General features: G+C 47.0%; 1 protein-coding gene across 1 annotated transcript in view; it reads left to right on the top strand.

Annotated features, from left to right (window-relative positions):
• Positions 1 to 1,638: 1,638 nt before the first annotated feature.
• The window catches only part of LOC149336754 (putative peptidase C1-like protein F26E4.3), a 31,525-nt gene continuing 5,635 nt past the window's right edge, over positions 1,639 to 27,528 (top strand). The window contains exons 1-8 of the mRNA XM_089553102.1: positions 1,639 to 1,771; positions 4,311 to 4,608; positions 17,600 to 17,663; positions 19,329 to 19,433; positions 21,790 to 21,880; positions 24,003 to 24,144; positions 24,541 to 24,694; positions 25,823 to 25,985. Coding sequence (XP_089409228.1) covers positions 4,320 to 4,608; positions 17,600 to 17,663; positions 19,329 to 19,433; positions 21,790 to 21,880; positions 24,003 to 24,144; positions 24,541 to 24,694; positions 25,823 to 25,985 — 1,008 coding nt within the window. The 5' untranslated portion in view covers positions 1,639 to 1,771; positions 4,311 to 4,319. The remainder of the gene's footprint in view (positions 1,772 to 4,310; positions 4,609 to 17,599; positions 17,664 to 19,328; positions 19,434 to 21,789; positions 21,881 to 24,002; positions 24,145 to 24,540; positions 24,695 to 25,822; positions 25,986 to 27,528) is intronic.

Genomic DNA, 27,528 nt, shown 5'->3' with positions numbered 1-27,528 from the left:
CAGTCTATAGACAATCTATAGATATATGGGTCATACAGGACTTTGTCTATAGACAGTCTATAGACTATGAATGGACAAAAAGCAATATCTATAGGAAGTCATTGGAGTGAATAAGAAGTCTATAGACTGTCTATAAACCATTTTTATAAGGGAGGTAACAGTACGACTTCTTTTCTCGAAGCAAACCTCCGAGAAGGGTACTGAGCTTTTCCGTACGAGCCTGGTACTAAACGTTCACTTTGGCCGTAATACAACAATTTATCTGATTCGTGCACATTAGGGTAGCTTCGCGTCGCAGCTAACATTCCGTGTCAGAATAAACGTTGAGGACATGCATACGAAGTATCCACTTCCTGCAAATCGCGCAGGGGCAGAAGCGCTAAGAAACTCGATCGCACAGACGGTTGTGCCTCTTTACTACATCTGGCGAGGACAGTAATGCGCCGTAGTAGTAGTAGTAGTAGTAGGTAGTAGTAGTAGTTAGTAGTAGTAGTAGTAGTAGTAGTAGTAGTAGTAGTAGTAGTAGTAGTAGCAGTAGAAGTAGTAGAAGTAGTTGTAGTAGTAGTTGTAGTAGTAGTAAGTAGTGAGTAGTAGTATGCGAGACCGACGCCGTAATGAAAGGCTCCGGAAATTTCGACCACCTGAGGGTTCTTTAACATGCACTGACATCAGTAGTAGTAGTAGTGGTAGTAGTAGTAGTAGCAGCAGTTGTTGCGATAAGCTGTAGCAGCATCAGGAGTAGCGGCTGTGGTCGGGTAGCAATAGTTTGAGCGCTTAGTGACGCCAGCAGCATCTCGAGCCGTAACGCACCAAACACAAGGTGATCTAGGTTACCAATAACGGTGGCTGTTAACGTCACTGCACGACATACACCGCGTTCCCGGTAGCTGCGCAAAGCTTCGCAGCTCTTTGACGTAGACGTCCCTCATTTGCTTGTTTGTTCCTGCGACGTTCCTCACACACGCAAGCTTGAAGAGCAAGATTGCGACCAAACTCTTTTTTTCTTCGCTAGAATAAATGCACACCACCCGAGGCGTTGTCAAAGAGTTCCGTAATCTGGACAGGCAGTAGTACTACGTAGAGTCAATGGAAAAGCTTTTAAAAATATAAAAAAAATGTCTCAGCGGGTCAAGTAGTGCCGAGCGCGCATTGTCGCGGTTGCGGCGCTACGCCAAGAGAAGACGCGAGAGAGACCCCAGGCTCCTTCCAAAGCTGTAGTGAGCTGTGAGCGGGAAAAGAGAAAAGGAGGAGGGCAAAAGTTAAGAACGAAGGAAGGAGAGGAAGAGGGGCAGGAAGAGAGAGAGGCAAAAGAGAGACAGCAGTGATAGATTTCAAAATGTGCAGAAGTGGCAGCGGGGGTTATTGGGGCAAAAAAGAGAAGAAAACAATGCAGCAGCATAGCATTCAACTCGGAGAGATGCGGCTTCCCCCCCCCCCCCCCCCCCCCCCCCCGCGCAAAGAGTCGAAAACAACAATCGCGTCGAAGCGTCCTTCCTCCTCGCTGTTCGCGCCGCTCTCCCTCTCTCTTTTCTTCCTTTCTGCTGCTGTTCTCTCCTCCTTTCTCCCTCGCCCTTTTCTCGCGCGCGCGTCTCGTCAGCGCGAATCAGCGCGACTCTGGGCGAACGGACACCTTGCGCCTCGAACGGAGCGGCCCACAAAAGCGCAGAGCGCTTTAAAGGGAGGCAGGGGCTGCGATTCGAACACGACGGACAGAGCAAGAGTGCCCGCATTCAGAGGAACGTCCACTTCTGGTCAAGAGACGTCGCCTTAGGCAAGTGTCTCCTTTACTACACTAATATCCCTTTGCTTGAGCACTCAGTTTTCGCATCGACCACATTACTTGAATCTTTTTTTAAAACTTTTTTTTTCTTTTTTTTTTCTGGAAGCCGCGATCTCATCGCTTTCAGAAGGGCGTTCAGCTTAAGCCTCGGCTGCGGACCCGAAAGACGCGGGTTCGATCCCGGCCGCGGCGGTTGAATTTCTTTGGAGGAGAAATTCTAGAGGCCCGTGTACTGTGCGATGTCAGTGCACGTTAAAGAAGCCCAGGTGGTCGAAATTTCCGGAGCCCTCCACTACGGCGTCTCTCATAGCCTGAGTCGCTTTGGGACGTTAAACCCCACAAACCAACCAACCAACCTTTACGTCGTGATTTGTGACTTGCGTCACGAGACATATCGAAATCAGTCTATTTGAGTGTCGATTAATTTAGAATGCACCTCGGTTCCCGGTAGAGTACAAGGAACACGTTTTTTTTTTTTTGTGGCATTTTATATAAGCGGGCTTCGAGCCCGTGATTTAGAAGAGGAACGGCTGGGCAGATCATTCAATGCAGTTTGGAGGGATCCGCTTTAAGTTACATGACTCGTCGGCTCAGCCCGATGATGCACCCTCACCAATGCGTTCGGCTTGAGCTGCAGACGTGTGCGAGGTGTTGTCACTGGTGTTTTAGCCCGTAAGGAACTGTCGCTGTCAGGCGGGAACCTTGGGTACTGAGGTGCAGGCTATAGAGCCAAGTGTCGTGGGTCCTAATCTCTACATAAACCATAGGATGCGCTAAAAAGAGCTCACAGAGTGCCTCAACGCCCGTAGCCTTTATTTCATGCATAGGGAATAAACCCAGTCTTTCTACTCAATGAGTTAATAAAATTTTTTCATCAAGGTAGTAGCGGTTTCTGAAACGTAAGATAAGCAGCAGATGGAGGACATTTATCTCACTGGCGTTGCCGACTGCACCTTACATTATTGCCTTTCTACGACGCTCGATAGTTACCAAGTCCTGGCTAATCGTAAGGGATGCGCGCAGTAAGAAAAGATAGGGTTATGTGTAGTATAGAACAGCACTTACTTCCAGACAGCTTACTTACGGCATTTTGCCCATAGGCATGCACGTCATCTAGTATATGCAAAAATACATCAATTCTTAAAAGTAGCCCTAAGTTAAACTAAGTCTCGTTTATAAAGTTTGAAGGAAACTAGCTGCAATTAGGGCTGGTGGTACTTCAGTGAACGAGGATTGAAGCCTAAGGTTTGACCGGTTAATAATTAGCGGAATTCTGCGCTTAATTTAATAGAGTGATGAGACGATACGATACCATCAAGAAATAAGGGAAAGGGGGAAAATACGGTTTAGGACAGCTGTAGTTTACTTGCTTCGCATTATATAAAAAAAAATCAGTACACTACAAGACAAAGCCGCGCTTGCACGATCTACGGTACCCCACAGATGTGGCCACCTAACGGATTCATCGGTGACCATCATTCAACCTTGACCAAAATGTCTCACCAAATCTTTCCTAACTGCGTGAAGCAAGAACTTCAGCGTCCCAATAGCAGATTTCTTTTCACTTTTCACTAGAAATTTTCTACATGCCTCCTTCACAAAGGCGTGATTTTCTTCGCCTTTTCCGTGATTAATGATCAAAAGCTGCAGGGAAATTACGAAAGCTAAGCTGTTCTTGGTGCAGCAAGGCAAACGCGACGATAGCAGCTGCGTCTAATTTCGGCAATACCGTGCGTAACCGCTTTGCCCATACGGCGCTATTTCCTCTCACAGCGATGGGCGTATGAAGGACAGTTTCAGCCTTTCTTGTATTACGTGCCCTTAGCTGGAGTAAATAACATCGACGTCGTAATATGTCGTAACCAAGAACTACTGCCCTTACCTGCTGACCACTGAGGACCTTTTATCAAGATGCACTTGATCCATCAGGGATTACAGTGGGCCAAAGAGCAGGCACTATCGGGAATATGTTCTGCCACCTGTGGTCATGTGGTCTATGGGTACCCCTGCTAGTGGATGCATCCAGTGCGGAGAATGGGTCAAGCGGTTGTTGTCGCTTCTTCGTCACGATGGTGTACAGTCGGGGACAAAAGTCTCTGGAAAATGTATTCTTCAAACGAAGCCGATAGCTGCGCAATTAGCCGGCGGCTGGAGGCCACACTTGTGGAGGTGAAAGTTAAAATTTTGTTCTTTCATCTCCACAAGTGTAGTCTTCAGCAGCCATCTAGTAGCAGAGCTATCGGCTTCGTTTGAGGAACACGTGGTCCAGGAACTTTTGTCCCCGACTGTACGTTCACCTAATGTCCTCTTTGAGTACTGCTGCCAATGAACACGTGCAGAAGGCTGACATCTGGCCGAACCTTTGCTAGTGCAGAAGGCTTCGCAACACTTAGCGGTACAGGCAAAAGCACTGCATATAATGGCAGGACTATTTTACCGAACACTCTTCCTATTAGCTTCTATCGAGTGTGCTTGCGCCTTGTTAGAGCCAACCTTCATCCGTGAACACACCGTGCCATCTTCCTGACAGATCCTGGACATGTCTTCGAGGCGGTCGACGTGGACACCTCCGCTCAGTACCTGGGCCCTGGTGGTGGGCTTCGCGGGGGCAGTGTTGGCCATAGACCCGGACTTGGTTGGCGACTACTGCGCGGCAAGGAGGGACCCGTGCTGCCGAGGCCGCATGGACGACTGCTCGGTGCCCATCTTAGGAACGCTGTGCTACTGCGACAGTTTCTGCGAGAGGCCAGGGAACGGAGACTGTTGTCCCGACTACCCGAGGGTCTGCAAGGGCATCATTGAACCGCCGCCCCAAATCGTTCGGCTCGGTGAGTGCACCCACTCGGGGTCTCTGGACAGCTCAGTATCGATGTACTGCTGTTGCTGTTAGTTGAACAACGAAATCCTTCATCGACAAACTGCTTGTCTTGGGACGACAAACCATTGCTTCTTATATAACGGTAGTGATACACGGTCTGTTAAGCGCTGCCTTCTAAAAAGATGCGGTCGTTGGACAACAAGCCGGGTATTCTCTACAGAATGGAGTTTCGTCGGTCGGTTGGTTGTTTTATTGGGATTTAACGTCCCGAAGCAACACAGGCTATGAGGGACGCCGTAGTGAAGGGCTCCGGAAATTTCGACCACCTGGGGTTCTTTAACGTGCACTGACATCACATAGCACACGGGGCTATAGAATTTCGCCTTCATTGAAATTCGGCCGCCGCGGTCGGGATCGAACCCGCGTCTTTCGGGTCAGCAGCCGAGCGCCGTAACCACTGAGCCACCGCGTAGGGGAGTTTCGTCGGTAACCACCCCCTATGCCATCTCAGTAGCAGTGGTCCTCACATACGACCGTCTTTTGTCTACATTGCGATGAATTTCGGGTCGACAGACCGCATTTTTTGTAGAGTAATAGCTTTTATGTTGGCCACAGCTTGCTCGCCGAAAAATTTCTTTAGTACTGTACCGATTTCAGTTATCTTTAACGTTCTCTACTTGCCGCCTTCATAATCACGCGTAAAGAATGAGCGCAAGGGGAGTGGCTCGTTGGGATTAGTGTATAGGCGGAGACCTGGGAAGAATTTGTCCCTGCGATCGATTTTAGCCACACGATTGCAGGAAAGAGCTGCATGTCTATTATTCGGAACCTTTAAGGATAAAAGAAAACTAGCTTTTCCTAGCACGAAGTTCAGACTCGGACCCAACGTTTGATTTTGCGAAGTACCTCAACCAGCAGGACAACAAATGGCACGGCGAGCCAAATTGGCGCACGCCGAAGGGACGGGAAGCTCGCACACGTGGTCCAAGAGCTCCTCGAGGATGCGCACAGGTTGCTACCAAGCCTCGAGAGCGGGGCAAGCAAACGTTTGCTTTGCCGACGCGGAAGACGTCTGACAAGAGCTTGCCCAGGAAGCGCTGAAGAACCTCTATAGCACTTGGCAGGCATCAGTACGCGATAGCTGTGTTTGTCGAGAACCGGGGACGATATCATGCCGTGAAATGGCACACGGTCGCCGAGTAGTCCTTTCTGAGAGCCTGCCCTTTCAATGGCGGCTCCGGTAGGCTTGTAAACCTGAAGAAGGCAACTGCGTAGTGGTAGCTACATATCTTCCAATCCGGACACCGCCTACGGAATCTCATAAATTCGATTTAAAATCGATCGGTTTACGATAAAAATCTATTAGCATTCGTATACTTGTCTGTGAAAGATAAAGAGAAAACTTTTGGACTCGTGAATAGGAAATAGCGCTATCAGCGTACTCTTGCCGTAAGGACATTTGTACTTTTCCTTCCGTGTTCGTTCGAAGAACTTTTTTCGTGGTGAGCATTATCACAAGTGGATTTTAAATCAATCGGAAAGGCTCCACACGCTGCATTTGTGAGTCTTGAGCGCGTACTAACAGCATGACATTTCAAGGGATTCCAGGGGACTTCAAGCAAGTGTTCATTGAGGAAATTATATGTCACGTGATGATCTTCCTGCTCGACCGGAAGGTTTCATCGAATGTTCGTTGACGACTTGTGCACTACGACGCGTTAGAACAGCAGACAGGGCCCCTTAGCGCAACACTTCCGGAAGCTATAGACTATCTCAGCATTACCAGCTCCAGGACCGGCTTGCTAGAGATACACTCCGAGTATAAATAACACGTAAGACCGTACAGGCAATACGATTGCACGTGCTATTCATATGTGCATCGTTCTTGTTGTTTTGTGAAAGAATCCACGCTTCTTCAGTCCGCTTAAACATTCAAGGAGCTTAAATGCGTTGCATGAGACCATCATTCGGTCAAGGAACAGGCGATTACCTCTTAAGTTCAGGGCAACTTCCTCAAACATTGTTATATCAGTGCTTTTTGCTCCTCTTTGCACCGAGGAAAATCGACAGCCGCAAGACTGTACAACTGCGATAGACAGTTTTCAGAGCGCCAACCTTGACTCAAGAACTGTGACGTAGCTCGTCTGTAGCAAGACCGACTTCCCCTTCCTACGTACAGCTTGAGAACAATTATCAGCGCTACCGGGTCAGTGTGCCGCCAGAGCACTTGATGTTTATCGAACTCTCAGGACATGCACAAAGAGCCTGAAGGCTCCAGGTCAAAGCGGCCGACTAACGCGCATCAGGAGGGTGATGAACGCGCCCAACACTCCCCCGAGCTTGCGCCATTCACTTGGATAAGACGCAACAAAATGAAGATTCGAAGAACAGTGCAGGTCACGTACACGTGCCCAAGTATGTAGCGTCGAGACCGAGCAGTACGCATTCACAGAACTGTCAATCTCCTCTCTCCTTATCGGTCGGTCTACTTCGGGCCATCTCAAGACACCTCTTATTTGCAGAATGCGCATATGCCTTGCTGTTTGAATACAAGGCGAAGGTTTCGGTTTGTAGTGAGTCCTTATGACTACGTATTAAGGCTTTCCTACATGTTCCTACGTAGACTACGTATACCTTTTTTTTTTAATCAGCTGACATAGTTGATCAGATTACTTGCATTTGAAATCATATTTTGTTACTCCTTTCCGTAAAAATATAGCATTGAAGGAACTGAATGCCTTGTTTAGATTCTTGCCATGAGGATGGACCTCTCTGCCTTTCTTTTTAAATAATACCTCTCTCTATATCTCTTGTCTTACCATGGCTTCGACCGGTACAACCATGTAAGTACATTAAGGGACTTCCAGAGACATAAAAAACTCACACAAATAACTATCAAAATGAGTGATAAGCGCCACTACATTCAATTCAGGCAAGTTGGTTGCGAACGAGGGTGAATAGCAGACATCGTAATCGCCGGAGATGAGCCGTATGAATCATACTATGACAATGTAACCAGCATCCCTATGCTTGTTAATTCCTTCATTTGCTATAAAACGCTGATCATTATCACCAACTCCTTTGTATATGTTGTACCTCTTGTATCACAGCATTTTCACCATGTTGAGCATAATGTTTGTCGGTATGCCCCAAGTGCGGGTACTCACATCGCAAAACCTGTGCGAGACTTCGTGCACAATACACCCAGCAGTATAGTGTTCAACGTTAGACCTGCCTAACTATTATGTTAACCTAAACAGTGAACAAACCAACCTTGTGCTTCTGACTAGTGCTCGCATGAACTTCAAATATGAGATCTACGGAAATGTTTCAAAATGCGCCTCCAATTGACATCTGCGAAGCTCTGGTTCACACAATTCCCGCCAGGAGCAGCGCAGCAAATGCATCTTGCCTACAAGTCCGCCCCCTAGAAACAGGCTGCCATAGCTCTTCGCAGGCGGCTCCAGAGGCTTCCCATACATTCGAACAAAAAAAGAAAAAGAGAACATTCTCCACTCGGCTCCCGCTGTATGGGGACCCCAGAGATTCGTTCATTGAGTCAAAACGAGAGCGGCGGACGGGGAAGCCCTTGAAGAAGCCAACTCATAAAAAAAAAAAGAGAGAACATAACGCCGCCTTGTGAGGCAGGGTCTCAACTCTAAGAAACATACACGCATAAAGGCGGCGGTGATTGGAGGCGAGGAAGGCACATGCGCCGACAAAAATACAGCCTGTACAGAAAGAAGTAGGGTAGCAGTAGCTGCAGAAATACATCCGCGTATCCCTCCATTTCCACAAGCAAACACAGACGATAAGTGGGTAAAGGGTCGGACCTTGCATTGCGGGGTACAGGAAAAAGAAAGCTTGCGTAAAGCTGCCGAACAAGAAGAAGGAGAAGGAGCCAGTGGCCGATATATCTATCGCCTTAGACATGTGGCGAGAGGAGAATGTGCAGAAAGACACTGGTGCACGAAGGTCAACAACCCCTGAAGGGTCCCCGTGTGCACGTGTAGCTGAACGCCACGCGGAAACAGGAGAAGTAGAGACCGATCACTTTGTCACTCTGTTCACCTTCATACGACATATTTCAGGTGAGGAGCTCGCATGGCGGAGCAATAGACGATTTTTAAATTTATCCTTATTTTTTTTCAGTTTTTCTTTTTAATACTTAAATCAAGTAGATACCATCATCATCATCATCAGCCTGACTACACCCACTGCAGGGCAAAGGCCTCTCCCATGTCTCCCCAATTAACCCTGTCCTTTGCCAGTTGCCGCCACAGTATCCCCGCAAACTTCTTAATCTCATCCGCCCACCTAACTTTCTGCCGTCCCCTGCTACGTTTGCTTTCTCTTGGAATCCACTCCGTTACTCTTAACGACCAGCGGTTATCTTGCCTTCGCATCACATGCCCTGCCCGAGCCCATTTCTTCCTCTTGATTTCAACTAAGATGTTATTAACCCGCGTTTGTTCCCTCACCCACTCCGCCCTCTTCCGATCTCTTAACGTTACACCTATCATTTTCCTTTCCATAGCTCGCTGCGTTGTTCTTAACTTAAGCTGAACCCTCTTTGTTAGCCTCCACGTTTCTGCCCCATAGGTGAGTACCGGTAGGATACAGCTGTTGTATACTTTTCTCTTCAGGGATATTGGTAAGCTACCATTCATGATCTGAGAGAACCTGCCATATGCGCCATATGCACGTAGATACCAGTGAAGTTCAATAAGACCGCTGTTAGGGCTGCGTGAACCAGTGACCTCAGTGCAAGGTTCCATGTTTAGGACAAACAGAAGGAAAACTTTAAAAATCGTCTCAGGCCCGGATCGCTGAATTAAGCAGACCGGTCAAGTCTCGAGCTCAAGGCGGTACGGCGGTTGGTCGGAATATAGGTGACACGGGCCACCGTGAATGGCCGTAGCTTCGGGCACTATCACAGTGTCCAGAGAACGGCCCAGCTGTCTTGTGTCGATAAGAACTGTGTAGATAATAGTAGTTGTATTTCCAGTTCCGTTGCGGGTGAACCCTTGCGAGGACCTGAGCCGTACTGGTGAATTTATTGAGAATTCTTTCGTTTCTTCATCCCAAAGTCCCATCCACATCACCTTAACTTTTTTATTGATGAGGACATGTTAGCGCCTGATAGCGGCGCCGACAGTTCCGTTTTGCATAAGAGAAGAACCTGCAACAAAACTGGCAGCATAAAGCTCAACAACACAGCTAAAACACACAATTCACAATAAAGAAAGGAGAATACACATACCAAAAATGCTGACACAATATTTAAACTATACTATAAGCCATGATATGTCCCATTCACTGTAAACGATATAGACTCCAAGAATACAATAAACGAGAGAGAAACAATGAGCAGCAACTGAAATACTAGCACATACTTTATCAAACAGGTGACAATATTCTGATTATAAAATTGATTGCCAGGGAGACCATGACCATGTAACATGAAAGGAGGTGCTGGTGAGCCCAAGCCGAGACATACAAGTACAAAATCTACTTAAGCAAAGCATCCAGTAAATCCTTAAAACGCCGTTGTCCTCAAGAGAAGATTTCAGCGCTATGATTGGCCATTTCTGTAGAGCACGTGTCAGCCATGGACCTAATGACTTTTGGAGACCGAAAGGCCTTTTATCAAGGGCGGTCACGTTCCTCTTCAGTCGCGTCCTGAAATCGTCATTCCCCGGGCAATCCAATAACAGATGAGTTACATACTCGCCCTCATGACCGCATGTACAGCCTTTGTCAAAAGTTTAGAGCCCGGGGGGGGGGGGGGGGGGGGGGGGTTGCTTCAAAGCACTATTGGGGCGCTCCTGTAGCACTCATGGAAATCCTACGCATCGAAGGGAGCCGGACGAAAAAATGTTCTTACCTTCAGGAGATTTGGGACGCTGAGCGCGCATTACAAGCAAAGCAGTGTGGCCCAGAAGCAAACCCCCTGGGCTCTAAACTTCTGACAAAGGCTGTACATCGTTGGTTGTTTGCACGCCGGTTTCTGTGTAGACAGTGTTTAGTGCAGGCTGTTCTCAATCATAAGCGGCGAATAGCGATAACGGGATTGTAAACCATGGCGGCGAATCGATTCGATAAAGGTTAGAAGTTGTAGATAGTTTGTCTCGAACCAAATTGTTTCGCTCATGTCACCAATCGTGAACATTAAAAGACGGCGAATTACGCATCCCGGGAATGGCAGGCTAGAAGTAGTAGTATTTGAATCAGCTTGCCTGGCCGTTGCATCTGCCTCAGTGTTTCCTTGAATGACCAGTAAATACTGGAAGACCCCCATAGGAAAACGGTGCTTTAAACGGAATTTCAGACACAAGCAGAAATCCTACAGCTATCTCCAGACTTGTTGGCCCATGCTCACAGTTAGGCCTGAACGGCCCTTGTGCGACGTGCAGAGCAACGCGATTGCAGAAAAGCAGGGGCATGAGGGACGTTTCGGCATGCAAGGTTTCATGTTCCCCAGCATCAAACGCGAGCTGCTCGACGAGACTATGGGAGCGTAACGTGACGCCTCTTGTGCGGGTAGAAAAGATAGCGCTATATGGGATGGCCCTATGGTTGCAGACAATACAAACGATGGCATTGAGACAGACGCAATGTCATGCGCTGTCTAGGTGACATCATCGAATACTGTCGCTAAGCGTTACGAAGCCGAGGCAAATATGCGTGCTCTCGACAGCGGCTGAGCCTTCGTGGTGCATAACTTTCGAACAGTAACTACAGTTGTGTACTGCACGTCTTAACCACCCCTTTTTTATTTATTTATTTATTTATTAGAGATACTATCAGTCAGGCCTGGACCAGGCCTGGACCAAGATAGGAGTGATACAAGGTACAGATTACAAAGGCGGAACACGACAAACAAAACACCAGCACCATCCAGTCGGTGCCCACTTTTGTCGGTGTTTTGAAAAAAAAAAAGGGGGGGGGGGTACGACCACCCTTATAATAGTTTCCTTTTTGAATGCCAGATACATGCTATCCTCTCTCCAAAGTGATAATTTTCAGAGTCAACACTGACGAGGCCCCACAGGTCACCGTGAAAAAAAGACACTCAACTTAGTGTCCAATATGAAGTTTTGTTATGAGAGTAGTGGAGCCAATTACGGTCTTGTCATTGATGAAGATTATTCAGCATGCTGTTACATGAACCGAACAGCTGTGACTGGAAAACATATATGCGCACGAGTGTTTAGCTACTCAAGTCAGCTACTTCGTCCTTGCATCTAATGTGCCGCGATACTTCATGAACGCCCATTGTAAACAGTGTCTCACAAATTACGCCTCCAACGCATTCCCATCAGACGCAACATATAAACTTGCGTAAGGCGAGTTTTCAAATGGACAAGGGAAGATTGCGCGAATGCTCATTCCTCTCTAAGATTTATTGCAAAGTAAACTCAAGAACATCGCTAGCAGAGGAAACGCATCCACTTCATCTGCCTTTTTGTGCTGCTGTACACGAGGATTGAGGACGGGGTTAATTGGAGAGATATGGGAGAGGCCTTTGCCCTGCAGCGGGCCAGGCTGATTACGGCGACGATGATGATGATGACAAGAGGATGCGGTATCTGATAACATCTGCGGTGGCCACACTTCGATGAGAAGAAATGCAAAACCCACCACCTGCGTACTCAGCGAAGTCAGCGCACGTTTAAGAACCCTATTTTGCCTAAGGTAATCCGGAGCCCTGCACTATGGCATCTCTTATAGCCGTGTACACCTTCAGGACAATAAACCCTTCATACCATGCCGTCAGCAAAGGCGACACACTCTCTGTGCTGCTATTCAACGCTGGTTAACAAGAGTGGGATAAGTTGGAGATAAACGATAGCGGACAATACAAAAGGTAAACTCCAATTTGTTGATGACTGAGAACCTAAACACTAAAAGGCGAACGGTGGCGCTAGAAACAATGCAAAGGAAATAAAAAAAAAAAAGTTGCGTTCAGTTGTCTGTGAGGGGAACAGGTTACAATAGGAAGCGAGGTAATGGAGATAATAACAAGACATGCATATTGAGTAAGTACCGCTGAACCGGACAATGAGTTACCGTGACAGTGAAATAGGCGGGAAGTACTCTCACGTCATGAATAGCTGCTTACCAGTATGACTGAGACTGAAAGTGCATAAAAGTTGTAACTCGTCAGTGCTCACCTATGAGTCAGAAACTTGGAGGCTAACGGAAAGGCTTGGAATTAATGTGTGGACAGCGCAGCAAGCAATGGAAAGAAAAAAAACCCTATCGGTTTAACGTTAACAGACACGGAAAGAGCATAGTGTGGTATATGGGACAAGCACTACTTTGGGATATCCTAGCTGAAACAAAGAAGATATGGGCATGAGCAGGGCATATGCAATCCGAAGAACGGATGACCGTTGGTTTTTTAGTAACGTAGTGGATTCCAGGAGAAGGCAAGTAGCAGGAGTCATAATAGGGTGAGGCGGATGAGATCAGGTGGGGGTGGTGGTGGAGTGACACTTTTATTAGAACATCCTTTCTATTAGGCGTTCAGTAGGTCCTGGGCCAAGGCGACGAGGGCACGTTGCAGGTTCAGGTCCCGGGAGGCGAGCCAGATGGGCCACGGTGGGGGTGGGGGGAAAGGATAGGCGGGGGACTCGAAGGCTGCGTGGCACTGTGTAAGGCAGTGTTCTATGTCTGCATATGTGTGTGGACAGTTTGGGCACTAAGGTGTGAAAGTGTACAGGTACAGATGAAGTTTGGCTGGTGTATGTAGGAGATTAAACTGTATTCGGCGAAGAATGCGAGCTTCACGGATCGATAAGGATGGGTGTGGCTGTGGTAAATCAGCTGAGTCCAATTTTTGCTGCGTGTAGTATTCATCTACAGTGCTAGGAGGTTTACGGGGATAACGTTATTGCAGCTGGCATAGTTAACATAGATGCTGGTGGGCGAGGCCCCTGTTCGGCAGTGGGAGCAAGTGGACTGATGATGATGCTGATACTTATACCATCATACGCCCTTTCAATCCAATGTTGCTTAATAGAGAGATGCTATGCCACGTAAGCGCGCCAGCCGCTAGTGTAATGCAGGCGTAGTCGGCGTAGTGCAACGCCATTCAGTCCGTGAGTGCGGAAATTACTATATAAATTTGTTAGCTTTTGTGATCACAGCCACCGTCTTCAGCTTCACAGAGCCGTTCGCAAGGCACATCAGCCTCAGTTTCGTAATATCCTTCATGTGGAAGAAAGAACGGAACCCAGTAATGAATGAAAACTCTGCCTCGGAGTTCGCCCCGGGCCTTATCGTATGTCTGGCGTGGCATGCTGTTCCGTCCGCTGGACGCTTCTCGCGTCGGGTCGCTCTCGCTAGCGAAAGGCGACGGGCACGCAGTTGGCCGCTCCTTTATCGCGATACAGCAGACGACAATTAGCAGACGACGGGCAGGAACTAGGCATGGCGTCTGCTTCCGACGCCCACAAATAAGGCGGACATCGAGTTATCGTATCACGAGTGCACGGCCTGTGAAGAATGGAAATGCGAAGTAGGGCACAGCCGAAGTAAGGGTAAGGGTGAAACGGTGCGAGGAACGACGGCTCAAAAGAAAAATTGCGCTTGTTTTGTGGACTTATTATTGCCCTCCGGAGATCCGTCTGGTCACAGCTATCTACCGCGTACGTCAATTACGCGTTCTTCGTTCTTTCACAACATCCAGGTGGCGTGCTGGCGCAGAGACGGTTACTCGTCCTTGTATAACCTCGTCACACCCCAAGTGAAGGTTCGGCTGGTCAGCTTTAATGAAATATATTTGTGAAGCCTGATTTTTCATGAATTGCCGAAACAAGACAACTGACAACCAGTGTTTTGTAAACGTTTGCTCGAGCAGCTGCCGTACAGAATGCATTTACATACTTCAACGTGAACACAGATGACCTTCAGTGTTCGTGTCTTGACTCTTCCTAGCTCCTCCATCTTCATGGTTTATGGTGAAGATAAATTTTTATGCGCTAAAGCAACATTCTTGGCCATATGAGGCACACCGTAAGTCAAGGAGAGGGCTGAGTCGGGCTGGTTGGTTCATGTTGAATGGTATGGCAAAACAGCGCATGTGTCTGTCTCGGCTTCTTCCGTCCCGTCCGTCAGCGCTGTTTTGCCATACCATTCAACACCGTAAGTGAAGGTCTCAGTTTATTTTCAACCACATGGTCTTCTCTATGGCGCATCAGATAACTGCAGAATATCTTTTCTTTTTTCTTCTTGTTGCCGTAGCTACTGTAGGATTTCTGCCTGAAAAACGTCATATGCGCTACGTCCACAATTTCTTGACAGTAAATATAAGACCCTGAAAAATATCTCCGCTTCGGATCACAGGCCTCTAAAACAACCGTGTTAACATACAATTGTCTAAGCTGTGGCGTAGACAAAAAATTCAGGGGCCACTTTGGCTCTGTAAAGTGCTGAAAGGCGAAAGCGTTTCCTGGCGCAGTTTGTTTTTATTTATTTTTTTATTTTTCGTATTTTTTATTTTTCTCATTTTTATTGTTTTTTATTTTTATTTTCACATCTTATTTTTTTGTTTTTATTTTTGTTTATTTTCTTATTTTTATTTTTTGTTTTTCCTTTCCTTCACTTTATTCCTTTTATTTTATTTATGAAACCCATGCATTCACTAGATGGGCGTTTATTCATGCTCGAACCTTGAGCCTTCGTGGCGGAGTGGTAGCGTCCCCGCTTCAAATGCCAAAGGCTCTGGTTCGATTCCCACCCTCGGCGCGGTTTTGTTTTTAAGCAGTGACGCCGAAAGGCGGACAAATCTGCCGACGCGTCTGTCGACACGGCTGCCGACGCGTCTGTCGACATCGCTGCCGACAGCGTCTGCTAACGACAGTATGAGGCATTAAAGGCTTTCGCCGTCTTTGACTGCTGAACGCACCCAATTGTGTGGCCGGTGGCTTTCAAGCCAGTTGTATACCCGCCGCGGTGGCTCAGTGGTTACGGCGCTCGGCTGCTGACCCGAAAGACGCGGGTTCGATCTCAGCCGCGGCGGCCGAATTTCGATGGAGGCAAAATTCTAAAGGCCCGTGTACTGTGCGATGTGAGTGCACGTCAAAGAAACCCAGGTGGTCGAAATTATTCCGGAGCCCTTCACTACGGCTTCTCATAGCCTGAGTCGCTTTGGGACATTAAACCTCAATAAACCAAACCAATCAAGCCAGTTCTGACAGATATCGCCAGTCGTGTTGGAGCACTTTCATAGCAGCTTGGAAGCACATTTACCAGTAACAGAAATTTCACTTGCTTTCAGTGACCATGTGTTGCAGGCCCAAAGTTTTGGATGTGTGGCAGCGAGTGGTATTCGAGGCGACAGCAAAAAAAAATAAATATAAAACTTCACCAGAAGGCAATCAATGCTTGGCGACCAACGCTACAAATGGCTCTATCCACTACGATTTTTTCTTTCGAAAGTAGGTTTGACTGCTTAAGATGAGGCATAAGGCATATAAACTACGCCAGCAATTTCATTTCTATGGGGTCAAGTAATTACCAGAAACCATCAATTCATATTTCTTTCTTCCTGATGTGGCATATGACTTAGGAAGCAATTTCGTGTGAACATCATTATTCGCGACAACTCTGTGTCGTGTAACTGTGTTCGGCGCATGATAACGTAAGAAGTTTATACGACATTAAACCCAACGTAATTACGTAAATATATCTACATGGACTGCACAGCGACCACTGTTTTTCGTCGGAAAAATGATAAAGATAACAATAAGGAAGGATTTCAAGCAAAGTGGCACAATTCATCCGCTTTTGTTCACTGTGTGCTTGCAAGAGGTGTTCAGAGGGTTGGATTGGGAATAATTGGGAAAATGTTATTACTACCGGATACCTTAGTAATCTCCAATTTGCCCTTGACAATGCCCTGCTAAGTATCTAAGGGAATGAGTCGCAAAGCATGACTGAGGACCTCAATAGGCAAAGCGGAACGATGAGTCTGAAAATTAATATGAAGAAAACTAAAGCATTGTTAAGCATTCTAGGAAGGGAACAGGTCACAATAGGAAGCGTGGTACTGGAAGCAGGGAAGGAATATACCTGTATAAAGTAAGTAGATACTGTGGATCCGGATCATGAGAGTGAAATAACTTAGAGAATAAGAACAGCGTGCAGTTTGCACTTGGTAGGTACTGTCAGGTCATGAACAGCAGAGTACGAATATCACTGAAGAGGAAAGCATGCAAAAGTTCGATCCGGCCAGCGCGCTCCGTAGGGTAGAAACTTGAAAGCAAACGAAAAGGGATGAAATTGAAACATATATAACGTACCGAGCTACTGTCGCGAAACGTTACGAGACAGGAGAAGAGCAGAGTTGGTCAGGGAACAAACTCGAGTTAATGACATCCTGGTGGAAATAAAGAATAATTGGGCACGGGCAGGGCATGTGATGCGAAGGCAAGATAACCGATTGTCATTAAGGGTAACAGACTGCATTACAAGAGGAAGCAAGCGTTGCAAGAGAGGCGGCAGGAAATCAGATGGGCGGACGAGATTAGGATGCTTACGGGGATAAGGTGGCCGCAGCAGGTGCAGGACAGGGCTGTATGCAGATTAAAGGGAGGGGCCTTTATCCTGTAGTGAACGTAGTTAGGCTGATGATGATTGCAATTACTGTCGAACTTATATAAAGTGGATGCAACTGTCCGTCCGTCTGTTTGCCTGTATTTGTAGCCATCTAATCTATTTGGAGACTACTTGGGACGCTTACGCCGTTTCGCACTCCATTACAGAGGATAGGGAAAAGTGACACCGCCTTTTTTTTCTCTTTTTCATCCCTTGCGCCCTCCTTAAGACCTTAGCCACATTCCTTTACGCTGTGGAGGCTAGCTAGGGAAGGCCACGACCACTGGTAGTGAACACATACAAACTGCCACCAAGTTCTCTCACAGTGCCTTTGTATATCGCGAGTTCATTTAGCGTCTTGCAGTGACCGACGAATATGCTGTATTTCTACGCAGATTGCGAGGTCGACGGTAGGAAGTACCCCGTGGGCTCGACGGTGAACGTCGACTGTAATCGATGGTAAGTGATGCCTCTACTGCATTTTGCTGAAACCGGCACGCTCTGTCAATCAAGACCAATTCGCCCTGGTTAATATTGCACGTCGAAGCGTTTCTGGAATTGGCGTTGCACCTGTATGCTAAGCGATGCCAAAGCACATGCATGACACACAAGATGCTTGTGTGTCATAGTACGCTGTGTGCTGAATGTCTTTATCAACGTATGCTTCATCAGCCATGTAGCAGCTTCGCTCATAAAATTTCGCTTCCTGCATTGCTCTTGAGGGGTATACGAATGCTACATAAAGTGAAACTAACCTCGTAACTTTGAGCCTTCGCTTGTATTCCTCACACACATTTATCACATATTTCACACTCTGTCGAGCCTGTTCAAAAAAGGAACCGCGCCTCCGCCTCTGTCGCTTCTACTACTTATGCCAGTGTCTTCGGTTTGGTTTGGTTTATGGGGGTTTAACGTCCCAATGCGACTCAGGCTATGAGAGACGTCGTAGTGAAGGGCTCCGGAAATTACGACCACCTGGGGTTCTTTAACGTGCACGACATCGCACAGTACACGGGCATCTAGAATTTCGCCTCCATAGAAATTCAACCGCAGTGGCCGGTACCGAACCCGCGTCTTTTGGGTCAGCAGCCGAGCACCATAACCACTGAGCCACCGCGACGGCTGCCAGTGTCTTCAAAACGACCATTGCTAATACTGTATCGTACATTGTGTCTTGCGCCACTGTTCTTATTTTTTTTAACCCAATCCTTATGTGATGACTTGGCTTTGAGAGTAAATCAATAAATATGACTTTATAAGGTTAACGTACCCTGGTCATATATTTCATTTCATTTATTTTACCCTCAAGGCCAGAGGGCATTGAAGAGGGGAGTGGTTGTATACAGTGGTTGAGTGCAGGGCGTTTCAGTTCTAATTATAACTAAGTTCTAAGACGGAACAAAAACGCTGATGGTCGATGATGGAGGCTGTACTTCCGGGAAGGTGGTTCCAGTCCTTTGCTGTTCGTGGAAGGAAACACTGCTGCGCATTTTGTTTTAAAGAACGGAATGCCGATTTTATGCGCATGATCAACTCGTAATGAAACATATGACGGAGTAAGTATCACAGTCTGGAGTTATGGTGCATTATTTTATGAATTAAGCAAAGGCGAGCGCGCTTTCGACGGCTAGCAAGAGATGGTAACTGTAATGTATTCTTCGTAGAAGTTGCGCTAGCGGTGCGGTTATAGTTCTGAAGGATGAAACGTGCCGAGTTATTCTGAATTAGTTGGAGGGAACTGATTAGGTTTTCCGTGAAGGTAGCCGAAGGTAGGTGAAGGCTTTACGCCGAAGGTAGCCGAGTACACGGTTGGCGTTGTTAATTATTGAATTGATGTGAAAAGACCAAGTCAGATCACTTGTTGTGTGAACGCGTAAATAGCGGCATGAAGACACTTGTTCTAGTTCGATGTTATCAAGATGATGCGCAAGATAGCGCGAGCTAGGTGCTTATAGGAAAACCTGTAAGATTCTGACGGACAACCAGCTTCATTCACTAGTTGACTTAAGCAGAGGGGCTACGCATTTTTAGATCTGTGACGCATTCACTTCGCTGTACAACTATATTAGTGTCCTCAATGATTATTTATGCAAATCCGTGCCAACGCCTCTTTATTTTCGCCAGCACCTGCCGCCAAGTAACGGACCACCACGCCCAGCTGCAGTGCGAGGACCGAGTGTGCATCAACAGGCCGGAGTTGGTGAGACAGATCAATGACGGCGACTTCGGGTGAGTCCCTCCCGTGAGCCTGCTTCTCGACCCCGCCAGCAACAGCGGGTTCTCGCACACTGCCGGCACGTGAATTTAGTCGAGGTTTAAATGGAGCGCGTAAATGCTAAGGCCAGGGGCATTTGTACTACTCTTTGTATTTCTTGCACAACAACTTTTGGTTGGTGATTTTACGTTACATGTGCTGCAAAAATTTTACTTTGTTATGTATGATTTTCCTGCGTGGGCCAAATTACAGAATATTCCAGGAATATTCAAAATGCTTTGCTCAAGTTACTTGGGGTACCCTGCATATCGTAGCCACAGTGTTTGTTGGTAGGAATATTACAAGCAGTTCTGGCTCCGCAAACTTACATGTCTGCTAATAGATTTATGTTACACTCTATACTCACTGTTATTTTCTTGCATGCCGGCCTTGAAAGAGGACTTTCTACCTGAAAGCAAAGAAACCGCCCACATGGTTACTGCAGCTGTTGAAGTCTTGCCAATATACATGTCGACATACATATGAAAGCAGTTTACTGCCATTCAGGCAAAGCAGCGTAACTGTGCGATAACTTCAGTCGCCTGCGTGTAGAGCAGATTGTGCCGGTGCTATAGGGCCAATCCTTTTTCACCTCCGGAAGAATCTGAAGTAGATAAAATTGATTAGAAACAAATATGAGACGCCACAGGGACGTACAGAATCGACTCTGTTAAGACCCGTGTACAGATGCGGGCAGAAGTAGACGGAGCACTCTGCGACCTTCTAAACAAATTTTCAAGTTCATTAACAAGAATTAGGAGACGTTGCAATGCATGATGTCGGAGATTGCTGCTACGATTTTTCGTAAACTTACCCTGTGCCATATTGTCGTTGTTGCCTCTGAAGGAATGGCGCATCCCACGGTTGGGGTTTTGCCATTTGGTACCAGAGCTCCGTGGGTCACATTTTCGCGATGTCGGTTAACTCGGGTAACAACGAAAACTGAAGTACTAACTGCAGCTCAAAGAAATTTTGCGTACTTAACCAAATATGCACGCGCCAAACATGTTCCAAATATGCATGTGTTTTGTCAATTAGGTGGGAAACTATTAGGCTCCTAATGTGCTTCCTTTTTTGTAATATTTTATCCTTCTTTTTCTAGCGTTAAACGTTGCCAAGTTCAGTTTCCAATGACGGCTTGTTAAGAAGTTTGCTGGTGTACGGTGGCTTCAGCTGGCAAAGGGCAGGGTCAGTTGGAGAGATATGGGAGAGGCCTTTGCCCTTCAATGGGCTCAGTCAGGCTGATGATGATGATCTTTTTTTCATAGAGCCGGTTCTTATTAGCTATCTACTGGAGCCAAAACCGCAGTGAACGTATCGAGTTTAACATTTCATTTAAACGCTGCACAAGCAGCCCTGTTTTCTGTTTTTGGTTTTATGCACCACGTTTTTTGCTCACATCACTCGTAGCAATAATTATTGTTATTAACAGGGTATACCGATGAAACGTAAACACATTTATCTCTTTAATAAGTTAAAACTTATTTTTCTATCATAAACGGGAGGACTATAGCGATCGCGCAAACATTTTGAAAGGTGGCCAGCGGCCATGAAAATTGAGGATGATTCTATCTAAGTTTCGTTCTAAGTAAAAATCGATTTTATGACTCTTCCTGGTTATGCAGATGTTTCCTAGCCGCAAAAGACGCATTTATTGCTGAGAGAATTAAATCTAAAGAATTTCCCGCCACTCAAATCAAATAGTGACGCCTGCACCGAAATGGACGACGTGGCCATGGTTTTGAAGTGAATGACGATCATGGCCTCTGAGATCCGCGAAGGAAAAAAAGTGGGGCCGATGCACGCATTTTAGTTGCGAAATCAGCCGGCGATGGCGACACCTGTATGTCGTTTGGGGGCCTTTTCGAACTATAAAAGCTCAATTTTTGGCGAGAGTAGCCTCTTCGTGATTAGAACGTGGTACCTTATCGATTCAGGCCAACTGCAACTTCTATTCGGTATTTGTTTAAGTCTGCATCTGTACAAACCGTTTAAAGAGTTTCCACGAGAAAGTGTTCACAACAGCACCGAGCGGGTGATCTTATACAACGCCGCTTTAATCATTGACACTGATTAGATTTTGTCTTCTGATACCTAGGTATCATAAATATGTCAAGGGGGTATTAAACTGCCGCTCACGGGCTCGCGGAAGGGCGTGACCGCAAGTCGGCCAAGGAAGCATTGTCATGGAAATTGCGCGATACGTGGTACTTTCAGACATGCTCTGGGTGACTGAGCGATTGCCCATTAGTGTATAAGCCGTGTACTACTCTATGGATACGACTGTCCATACGCGGTTCAGGTGTCGCACACGTCATTATCGCTGCGCAGGTGGAAGGCAACCAACTACTCCTTCTTCCAAGGCAAGCTTCTGGAGGAAGGCATCCGGTACAGGCTCGGCACCCACCAACCGGACAGGCCGGTGAGTGCTAGAAACAATGATCGATGTGAAGATGATCACCATGTGCAAGCTGGCGACGAGTGTGGTGCTGGCGGATATGGGAGCTGTGAGACAATAGCAATCCTTATCCACACAAGGCGTCATAAGACATTGTTCAAAGTCAGTGTCTTGCCCGCTTTGCTATCATCACTCATGTTAATACATTCCCATTGGCGATTTGTGGCCTGTGTCGAAATGGTGCGCTGTCATAACCACCAACCCAGCAAACCAAAAACCTCTCAGAGACGTCTAGCTAGACGTCTCTGAGAGGTTTTTGGTTTGCTGGGAACTTTCTCATTAATTGTTTCTTTAGCTTTTGTTCGTGGCCACAGCAGTCGACTGCCATCAAGGCTTAAAAGGCACTGTTCTGTTTTTTGAGAGAGAGTGCCTTGATTGACAGATTGGGCCTGCGTTTCCCGTTCCTTCTCTCTTCCCTCTTTCATCCCCTAATTCCCTTCCCCTGTGCAGCCAACCGGAATCCTTTCTGGTTAACATTCCTGCCTTTCTCCTCTCTTTGTATCTATCTTAGCTTTTGTTATCACTTACTCAGATGTTCGTCTGTCACGATGTTCGTTCCTGGAAATGGCCAAGTAGAGAGTCGTGCTTTTGTGGACAGTTGCACTCTAAACACGAATTAGCCTACACAGGAGAAAAAAAGAAGTAAGCTGACGTCTAGCGCGCAATCTCTTCAAGGGGCAGGGTACGCTGTTCAAGCCCTGGGGTAAATTTGCACCACTAAAATTACGGAATACTTATGATTGGCAACGGAAACAAATTCCCTCTTCAATACATGTGAATTTCAAGCAGTTACGAAGATTTTAACCGAGGTTTTATTCTCTTCTATTTGCTAACCTCAAGACCTCTGCTGTCACGTTTAAAGGCTTCCTCGAATCGCTAACTGCATCAAGTTGTAGGATACAACTTAAAAAAACAGCAGTTGCTAACACTGGGCCGCGGTCCGCGGCGTCTTGTATTACTCCGCTGGCCAACCGCAACTGTAAACGAAATCAGCTTTTTAATGCTTGACTATATCAAACAATCCACGTGTCAAAATCCTAGAGCTTATAATTTTTTTCTTGTGACAAGCTTCTTGTTTACGTACCAAGAAACGTTTAAGCAGCGAACTACTTTTTCGTCGTGGAGGAATTCTGTGCGCGGAGGCTGAATGTGGGCGGAGCTTCACTGCAGACTTAAGTTGTATCCGACTATACGCTTTGCACTGGGAATATATGCCTCCGGGGCCAAGAGCACGCATTTCGCACATTTAGTGATCCAAATCTACCCCAGGACTTGGGCAGCATTTCCTGCCCCCCCCCCCCCCCCCCCCCCCGCCATAAAAGACAGAAATAATAATGAAGGGTGTGCGCTAGAGGACAGCTTACTCTTTTTAGTCCCATTTACGTTTATTCGTGTTTACAGTGTAGACAATGTGTATCAGCATGCAGAGGCAACAGAAGCCGTCAGAAGCCAAATGCTGCTAGTTAGCAATAAGGTAACAAACCAGTTTGACTGATCTGTGGTTTTCGTTCGGCATGGTCTTCGGCGTGCAAGTGTTTATGAGTCACAAAAGAACAAACTATTCATGACAGGTATGTGTGCCCTGCGTCGTCGCCCGCTTTCCTGTTTATTTTCTTCCCCTTGATTTGGAGTCCCTTAACATCAGAGGTCGCCGCTGTTTTTCAGCGAAAGCTTGATGACATATATTAGAAATAGAAAAGCCGCTGAGAACGCATTCCCACGACTTCGCATCACAGTGACACAAGCGGCTGATCCCGAGGTAATCGAAGATATAAGTACAGCACCGGCGCAGCGACTAGCGGTGACAAAAGTACAACAGAAGTCGTCAACCATATTGGCAGCCAGTACAGGTTGATTTCGTAGCAAGCTAATCCACTTCATCACGCTTCGATGTGCAGGCTTTCTCAAAAACATAATCATCCTCATCAGCCTAACTACGTCCACTTCAGGACAGAGGACTCTTCTAATCAAACTTGTCCTGCAAGGTGCATCTTTTTTACGGTGCACCTTTCATCCCTAGAAAAGATACGTTGGTTCTTTCAATTAATCTCTCCCCCACCCCCTTTCTCTCTCACTCTGCGTGCAGACAAAAGAGATGAGCGAGCTGCACCTGAAGAGGCGCGAGCCGCTTCCCGAGGAGTTCGACGCACGCATCCGCTGGCCGGGACTGGTTCATGGGGTGCGAGACCAGGGAGACTGCGCCGCCTCCTGGGCATTCTCCACCGCAGGTACGCTCTCATCTGTTCCATTGTGCACTATTGTCATTCTTGGCACACTGAAGGAACTCCCTGAATTCATTCAATAACTCATATTCATGAACGTATATTGAAAAGGCTGCTGTAGCAACCTTTTCAATGATGCCTCTAAAGAGGCCGCCAGGCGGCCTCATCGGAAGACAGCCTCCACATGTTTCTTGCACCGTCATCATCATCAGCATCATCAGCCTGACTACGCCCACTGCAGTGCAAAGGCCTCTCTCACGTCTCTCCAATTAACCATGTCCTTCGCCAGTTGTGGCCACCGTATTCCCGCAAATTTCTTAATCTCATTCGCCCATCTAACTTGCACCGTAGCCTCGACCAGATCGAGTGTTCTGCAAAAAGGGATTCTCGCGATCTGCGCAGCGGTGGCCTCTGACCGGCTATCGATCCAGTCCCGGGGCTTGGACCAGGTGGAGGTGTCGCCGCAGGACCTCATGTCCTGCATCAACGGTGGACGTGGCGTCGTCTGCCAGGGGGGACACCCGGACCGCGGTTGGAGGTTCCTCGTCAACTACGGGTACGCACACGGCGAAGACATTCAGTGTACCACGCAATGAGCATGCAGCGCATATGGCGTTACGCGCCACCAGTTCACTATTCGCAGAGGCTCTAAGCGGGGTTAATTCCTTTGCCACGAGACTGACTGTGACAGGACAGGTCACTCGTCTTCGTGACGCGGGCGACAGTCGGGTACAACGCAAGAACGAAGCGGCAGATGACCCTTAAACGAAGCTCTCCAGCCAATGGCGTCGACTGATTTTCATGATGTCACAGTTAATCCTCTTTCTTCTGCCACCCCCTTGCGATGTCCACGAGGTTTAACCATGAATGACGTCATGAGAATCGGTCGGCAACATTGGCCCTGGAGGGCCTCCTTTGAGACGCATCTGCCACTTTGTTATTGAGTTGTAACCACCTGTAGGAGATACTGCAGCCTGGTGTGCTGGCAGGTGAACCATTTGTCCCAAGAATGCAGGAGAGAGCAAGTGAGTGGGAGATGAAATAAGCCCACCGTTGATAAGCGCTTTTGTATGAAAGCATCCTTTCCTGTGGTTCTTGCCAGGAAGTGACTGTCCACCCCTGTTCGATATGAACAAGTGATTGACACCAAGTTAACAATCCAGTACCCTCCTTGCATACCCCAAAATGACGGACGCAGCTCCGCACCCCCTATGACTTTTCCGTATGTCATTGGCTTTAGGAAGCCGCTCGCGAACCACGCTGGCAGGTAGCGGTCCGTTGGTGAACTTCCTGAAAGAGAAGTGGACAGCATCTTGCGAAAGCAAGAACACTCTTACACCGCATCATCTTCATTTGCACTGCAATACAGAAAACGCTAAAAAATAAAACACGAACTACAGAGCCGCTTGTAAGCGATGCTGAAAATTCATGATTTCTCACACCACTCCGTCCTGTCAGTCTGCCTTTCACTCCAACCTTCCTCCCTTCCCTCAAGGTTTGAGGTGTCCACCCAGAAGTGAGACAGCTACTGTGCCTTCCATTCTCGCGCCCCTCCCCCCCCCCCAAAAAAAAAAAATCCACTGCATAGCACGTTAATTCCAAAGCTTAACGCTATGTCACGCATGCTGCCACAATGTATATGTCACTTAATTATGCGACGCCTGTCGCCTTCTCCTTGTTACAGTGGCGTCTCCGAGGACTGCTACCCGTACGAAGGTGCACGCAACAACGTCAGCGCCACCTGCCGCATCCCCCGCCGTCGTGTCCCGACCGAGGACGCGCAGTGCCCCACCGGAAGGATCGAAATGAAGCACTTCTCAACGCCCCCATACAGGGTGCCCGCCAATGTGAGTGAACGCTGCTGTGTGTTCCGAACTGGAGATCGGCGTTCGTTCGCCCTCGGCAGCTGGACTTGAGCAACCTGCATACACGTATTTCAGCCGAAAGAGTCGAATAGGCATCACATTTGCAGATAATATACGTTGAGGTAAAGGAGAAACCTCACCCGCACCATTAATGTTTCGCGGGCAGGCATCACATATACAAAGTATAGATCGAGGCATAAAAAATTCGCTGTGGCTTAGCTTGGTTAAGCCCGGTAATTGCGAAAGCAATATCCGTACCTACGCCATGCTACAGCTGGTAGTGTAGCTGGTGGTGGTGCTTGAGGCTAGACTTGTGGTGATACATCGGTTATATAATCCAATCAAATCCAACTCATTCCAATGCAATCCACTCCAATCAAATCGAATCCAATGTAATCTACTCTAATCTAATGTAATCTAATCTAATCCAATCCAGTCCAATCCAATCTAATGTAATCCAACTAATGCAATCAAGTTCAAATGAAGGTCAATCGTGGTCACCGCCGCGGCACGATGGTGGTCACCGTGCAAAGTGCAAGTAGTATTGCTTTCGCAATAATAAATTAATAAGAAAATGGGCCTCTCCCACAGCATCACATATACAGTCGAATACAGCTCAAGAACGAAGCGGCAAATGCCCTTAAAGGAGGTCCTCCAACCAATGGTGTCCACCTACTGTCATGACGCCGCGATCAATCGCTTCCCTGTAAAAAAAAAAAAAAACCATTGGAACCAATTGGACATTCCAAATGGAACTAATTAAACATTTCCATTGGTTCCAATTGGATTTCCCAATTGGGACCAATTGGTTCCAGTTGTGTTTTAGCCACCCGACAAATTGGACCCGACTGGACTAGCCAATTGGACCCATTAGGCCAGGCAGTTATTTCACCCAGAAAATATTCACAAAATATGTTATGTTCATTGAGAGAGGTGGCTAAAATGTTTGTGAATAATATGCTCTAGAATCTTGGGTAAATATTTGTACAACTTCACATATTATAATGTGCAAAAGGAAAACTAATTTATGAGGACTGCAGGGAGATGCTGTGCCTAGTCCCAATCAACAATTTTCTACGGAATTGAAATTAACATGCTTTTATGGAAATCAAAGCCAACAGACACACATAAATCAAACATAAGAAACACTGCACATTTAGGCACTAGTAGCATATATTAGCTCAATATGTACATCAAGAGAACACACTTCTGCTTCTATTTGTATACCCAATTTATGAGGCTCTCATGCTGGGGCCAGTGGCACTTGCCCACTGAGCGCACTTATTTAATTTCAGCTGCAGTGGTGGTGTAGATGATGAATAAAATTTAGTAGGTTAAGCTGCTGATAGCTCTTATTATAAGAACCATATTAGTTCTACCTTGTTTGTCAAATATGCAAACATTCATTGGAGAAATTGGGTGCAGTTGGGCGGTCCAATTGGATGCAGTGGGTAAGACCAATTGGGCTCACCAATTGGAAACCCAACTAGTCCAATTGGATAGTCCATTTGGACCAGTCCTTTAG

Source organism: Amblyomma mixtum, chromosome 7 (genome assembly GCF_055824585.1).
Source record: "Amblyomma mixtum isolate Tamu chromosome 7, ASM5582458v1, whole genome shotgun sequence".
Taxonomy (NCBI): domain Eukaryota; kingdom Metazoa; phylum Arthropoda; class Arachnida; order Ixodida; family Ixodidae; genus Amblyomma; species Amblyomma mixtum.
Note: the sequence above shows the minus strand (reverse complement) of the source record. Positions and strands in the feature narration are given on the sequence as shown.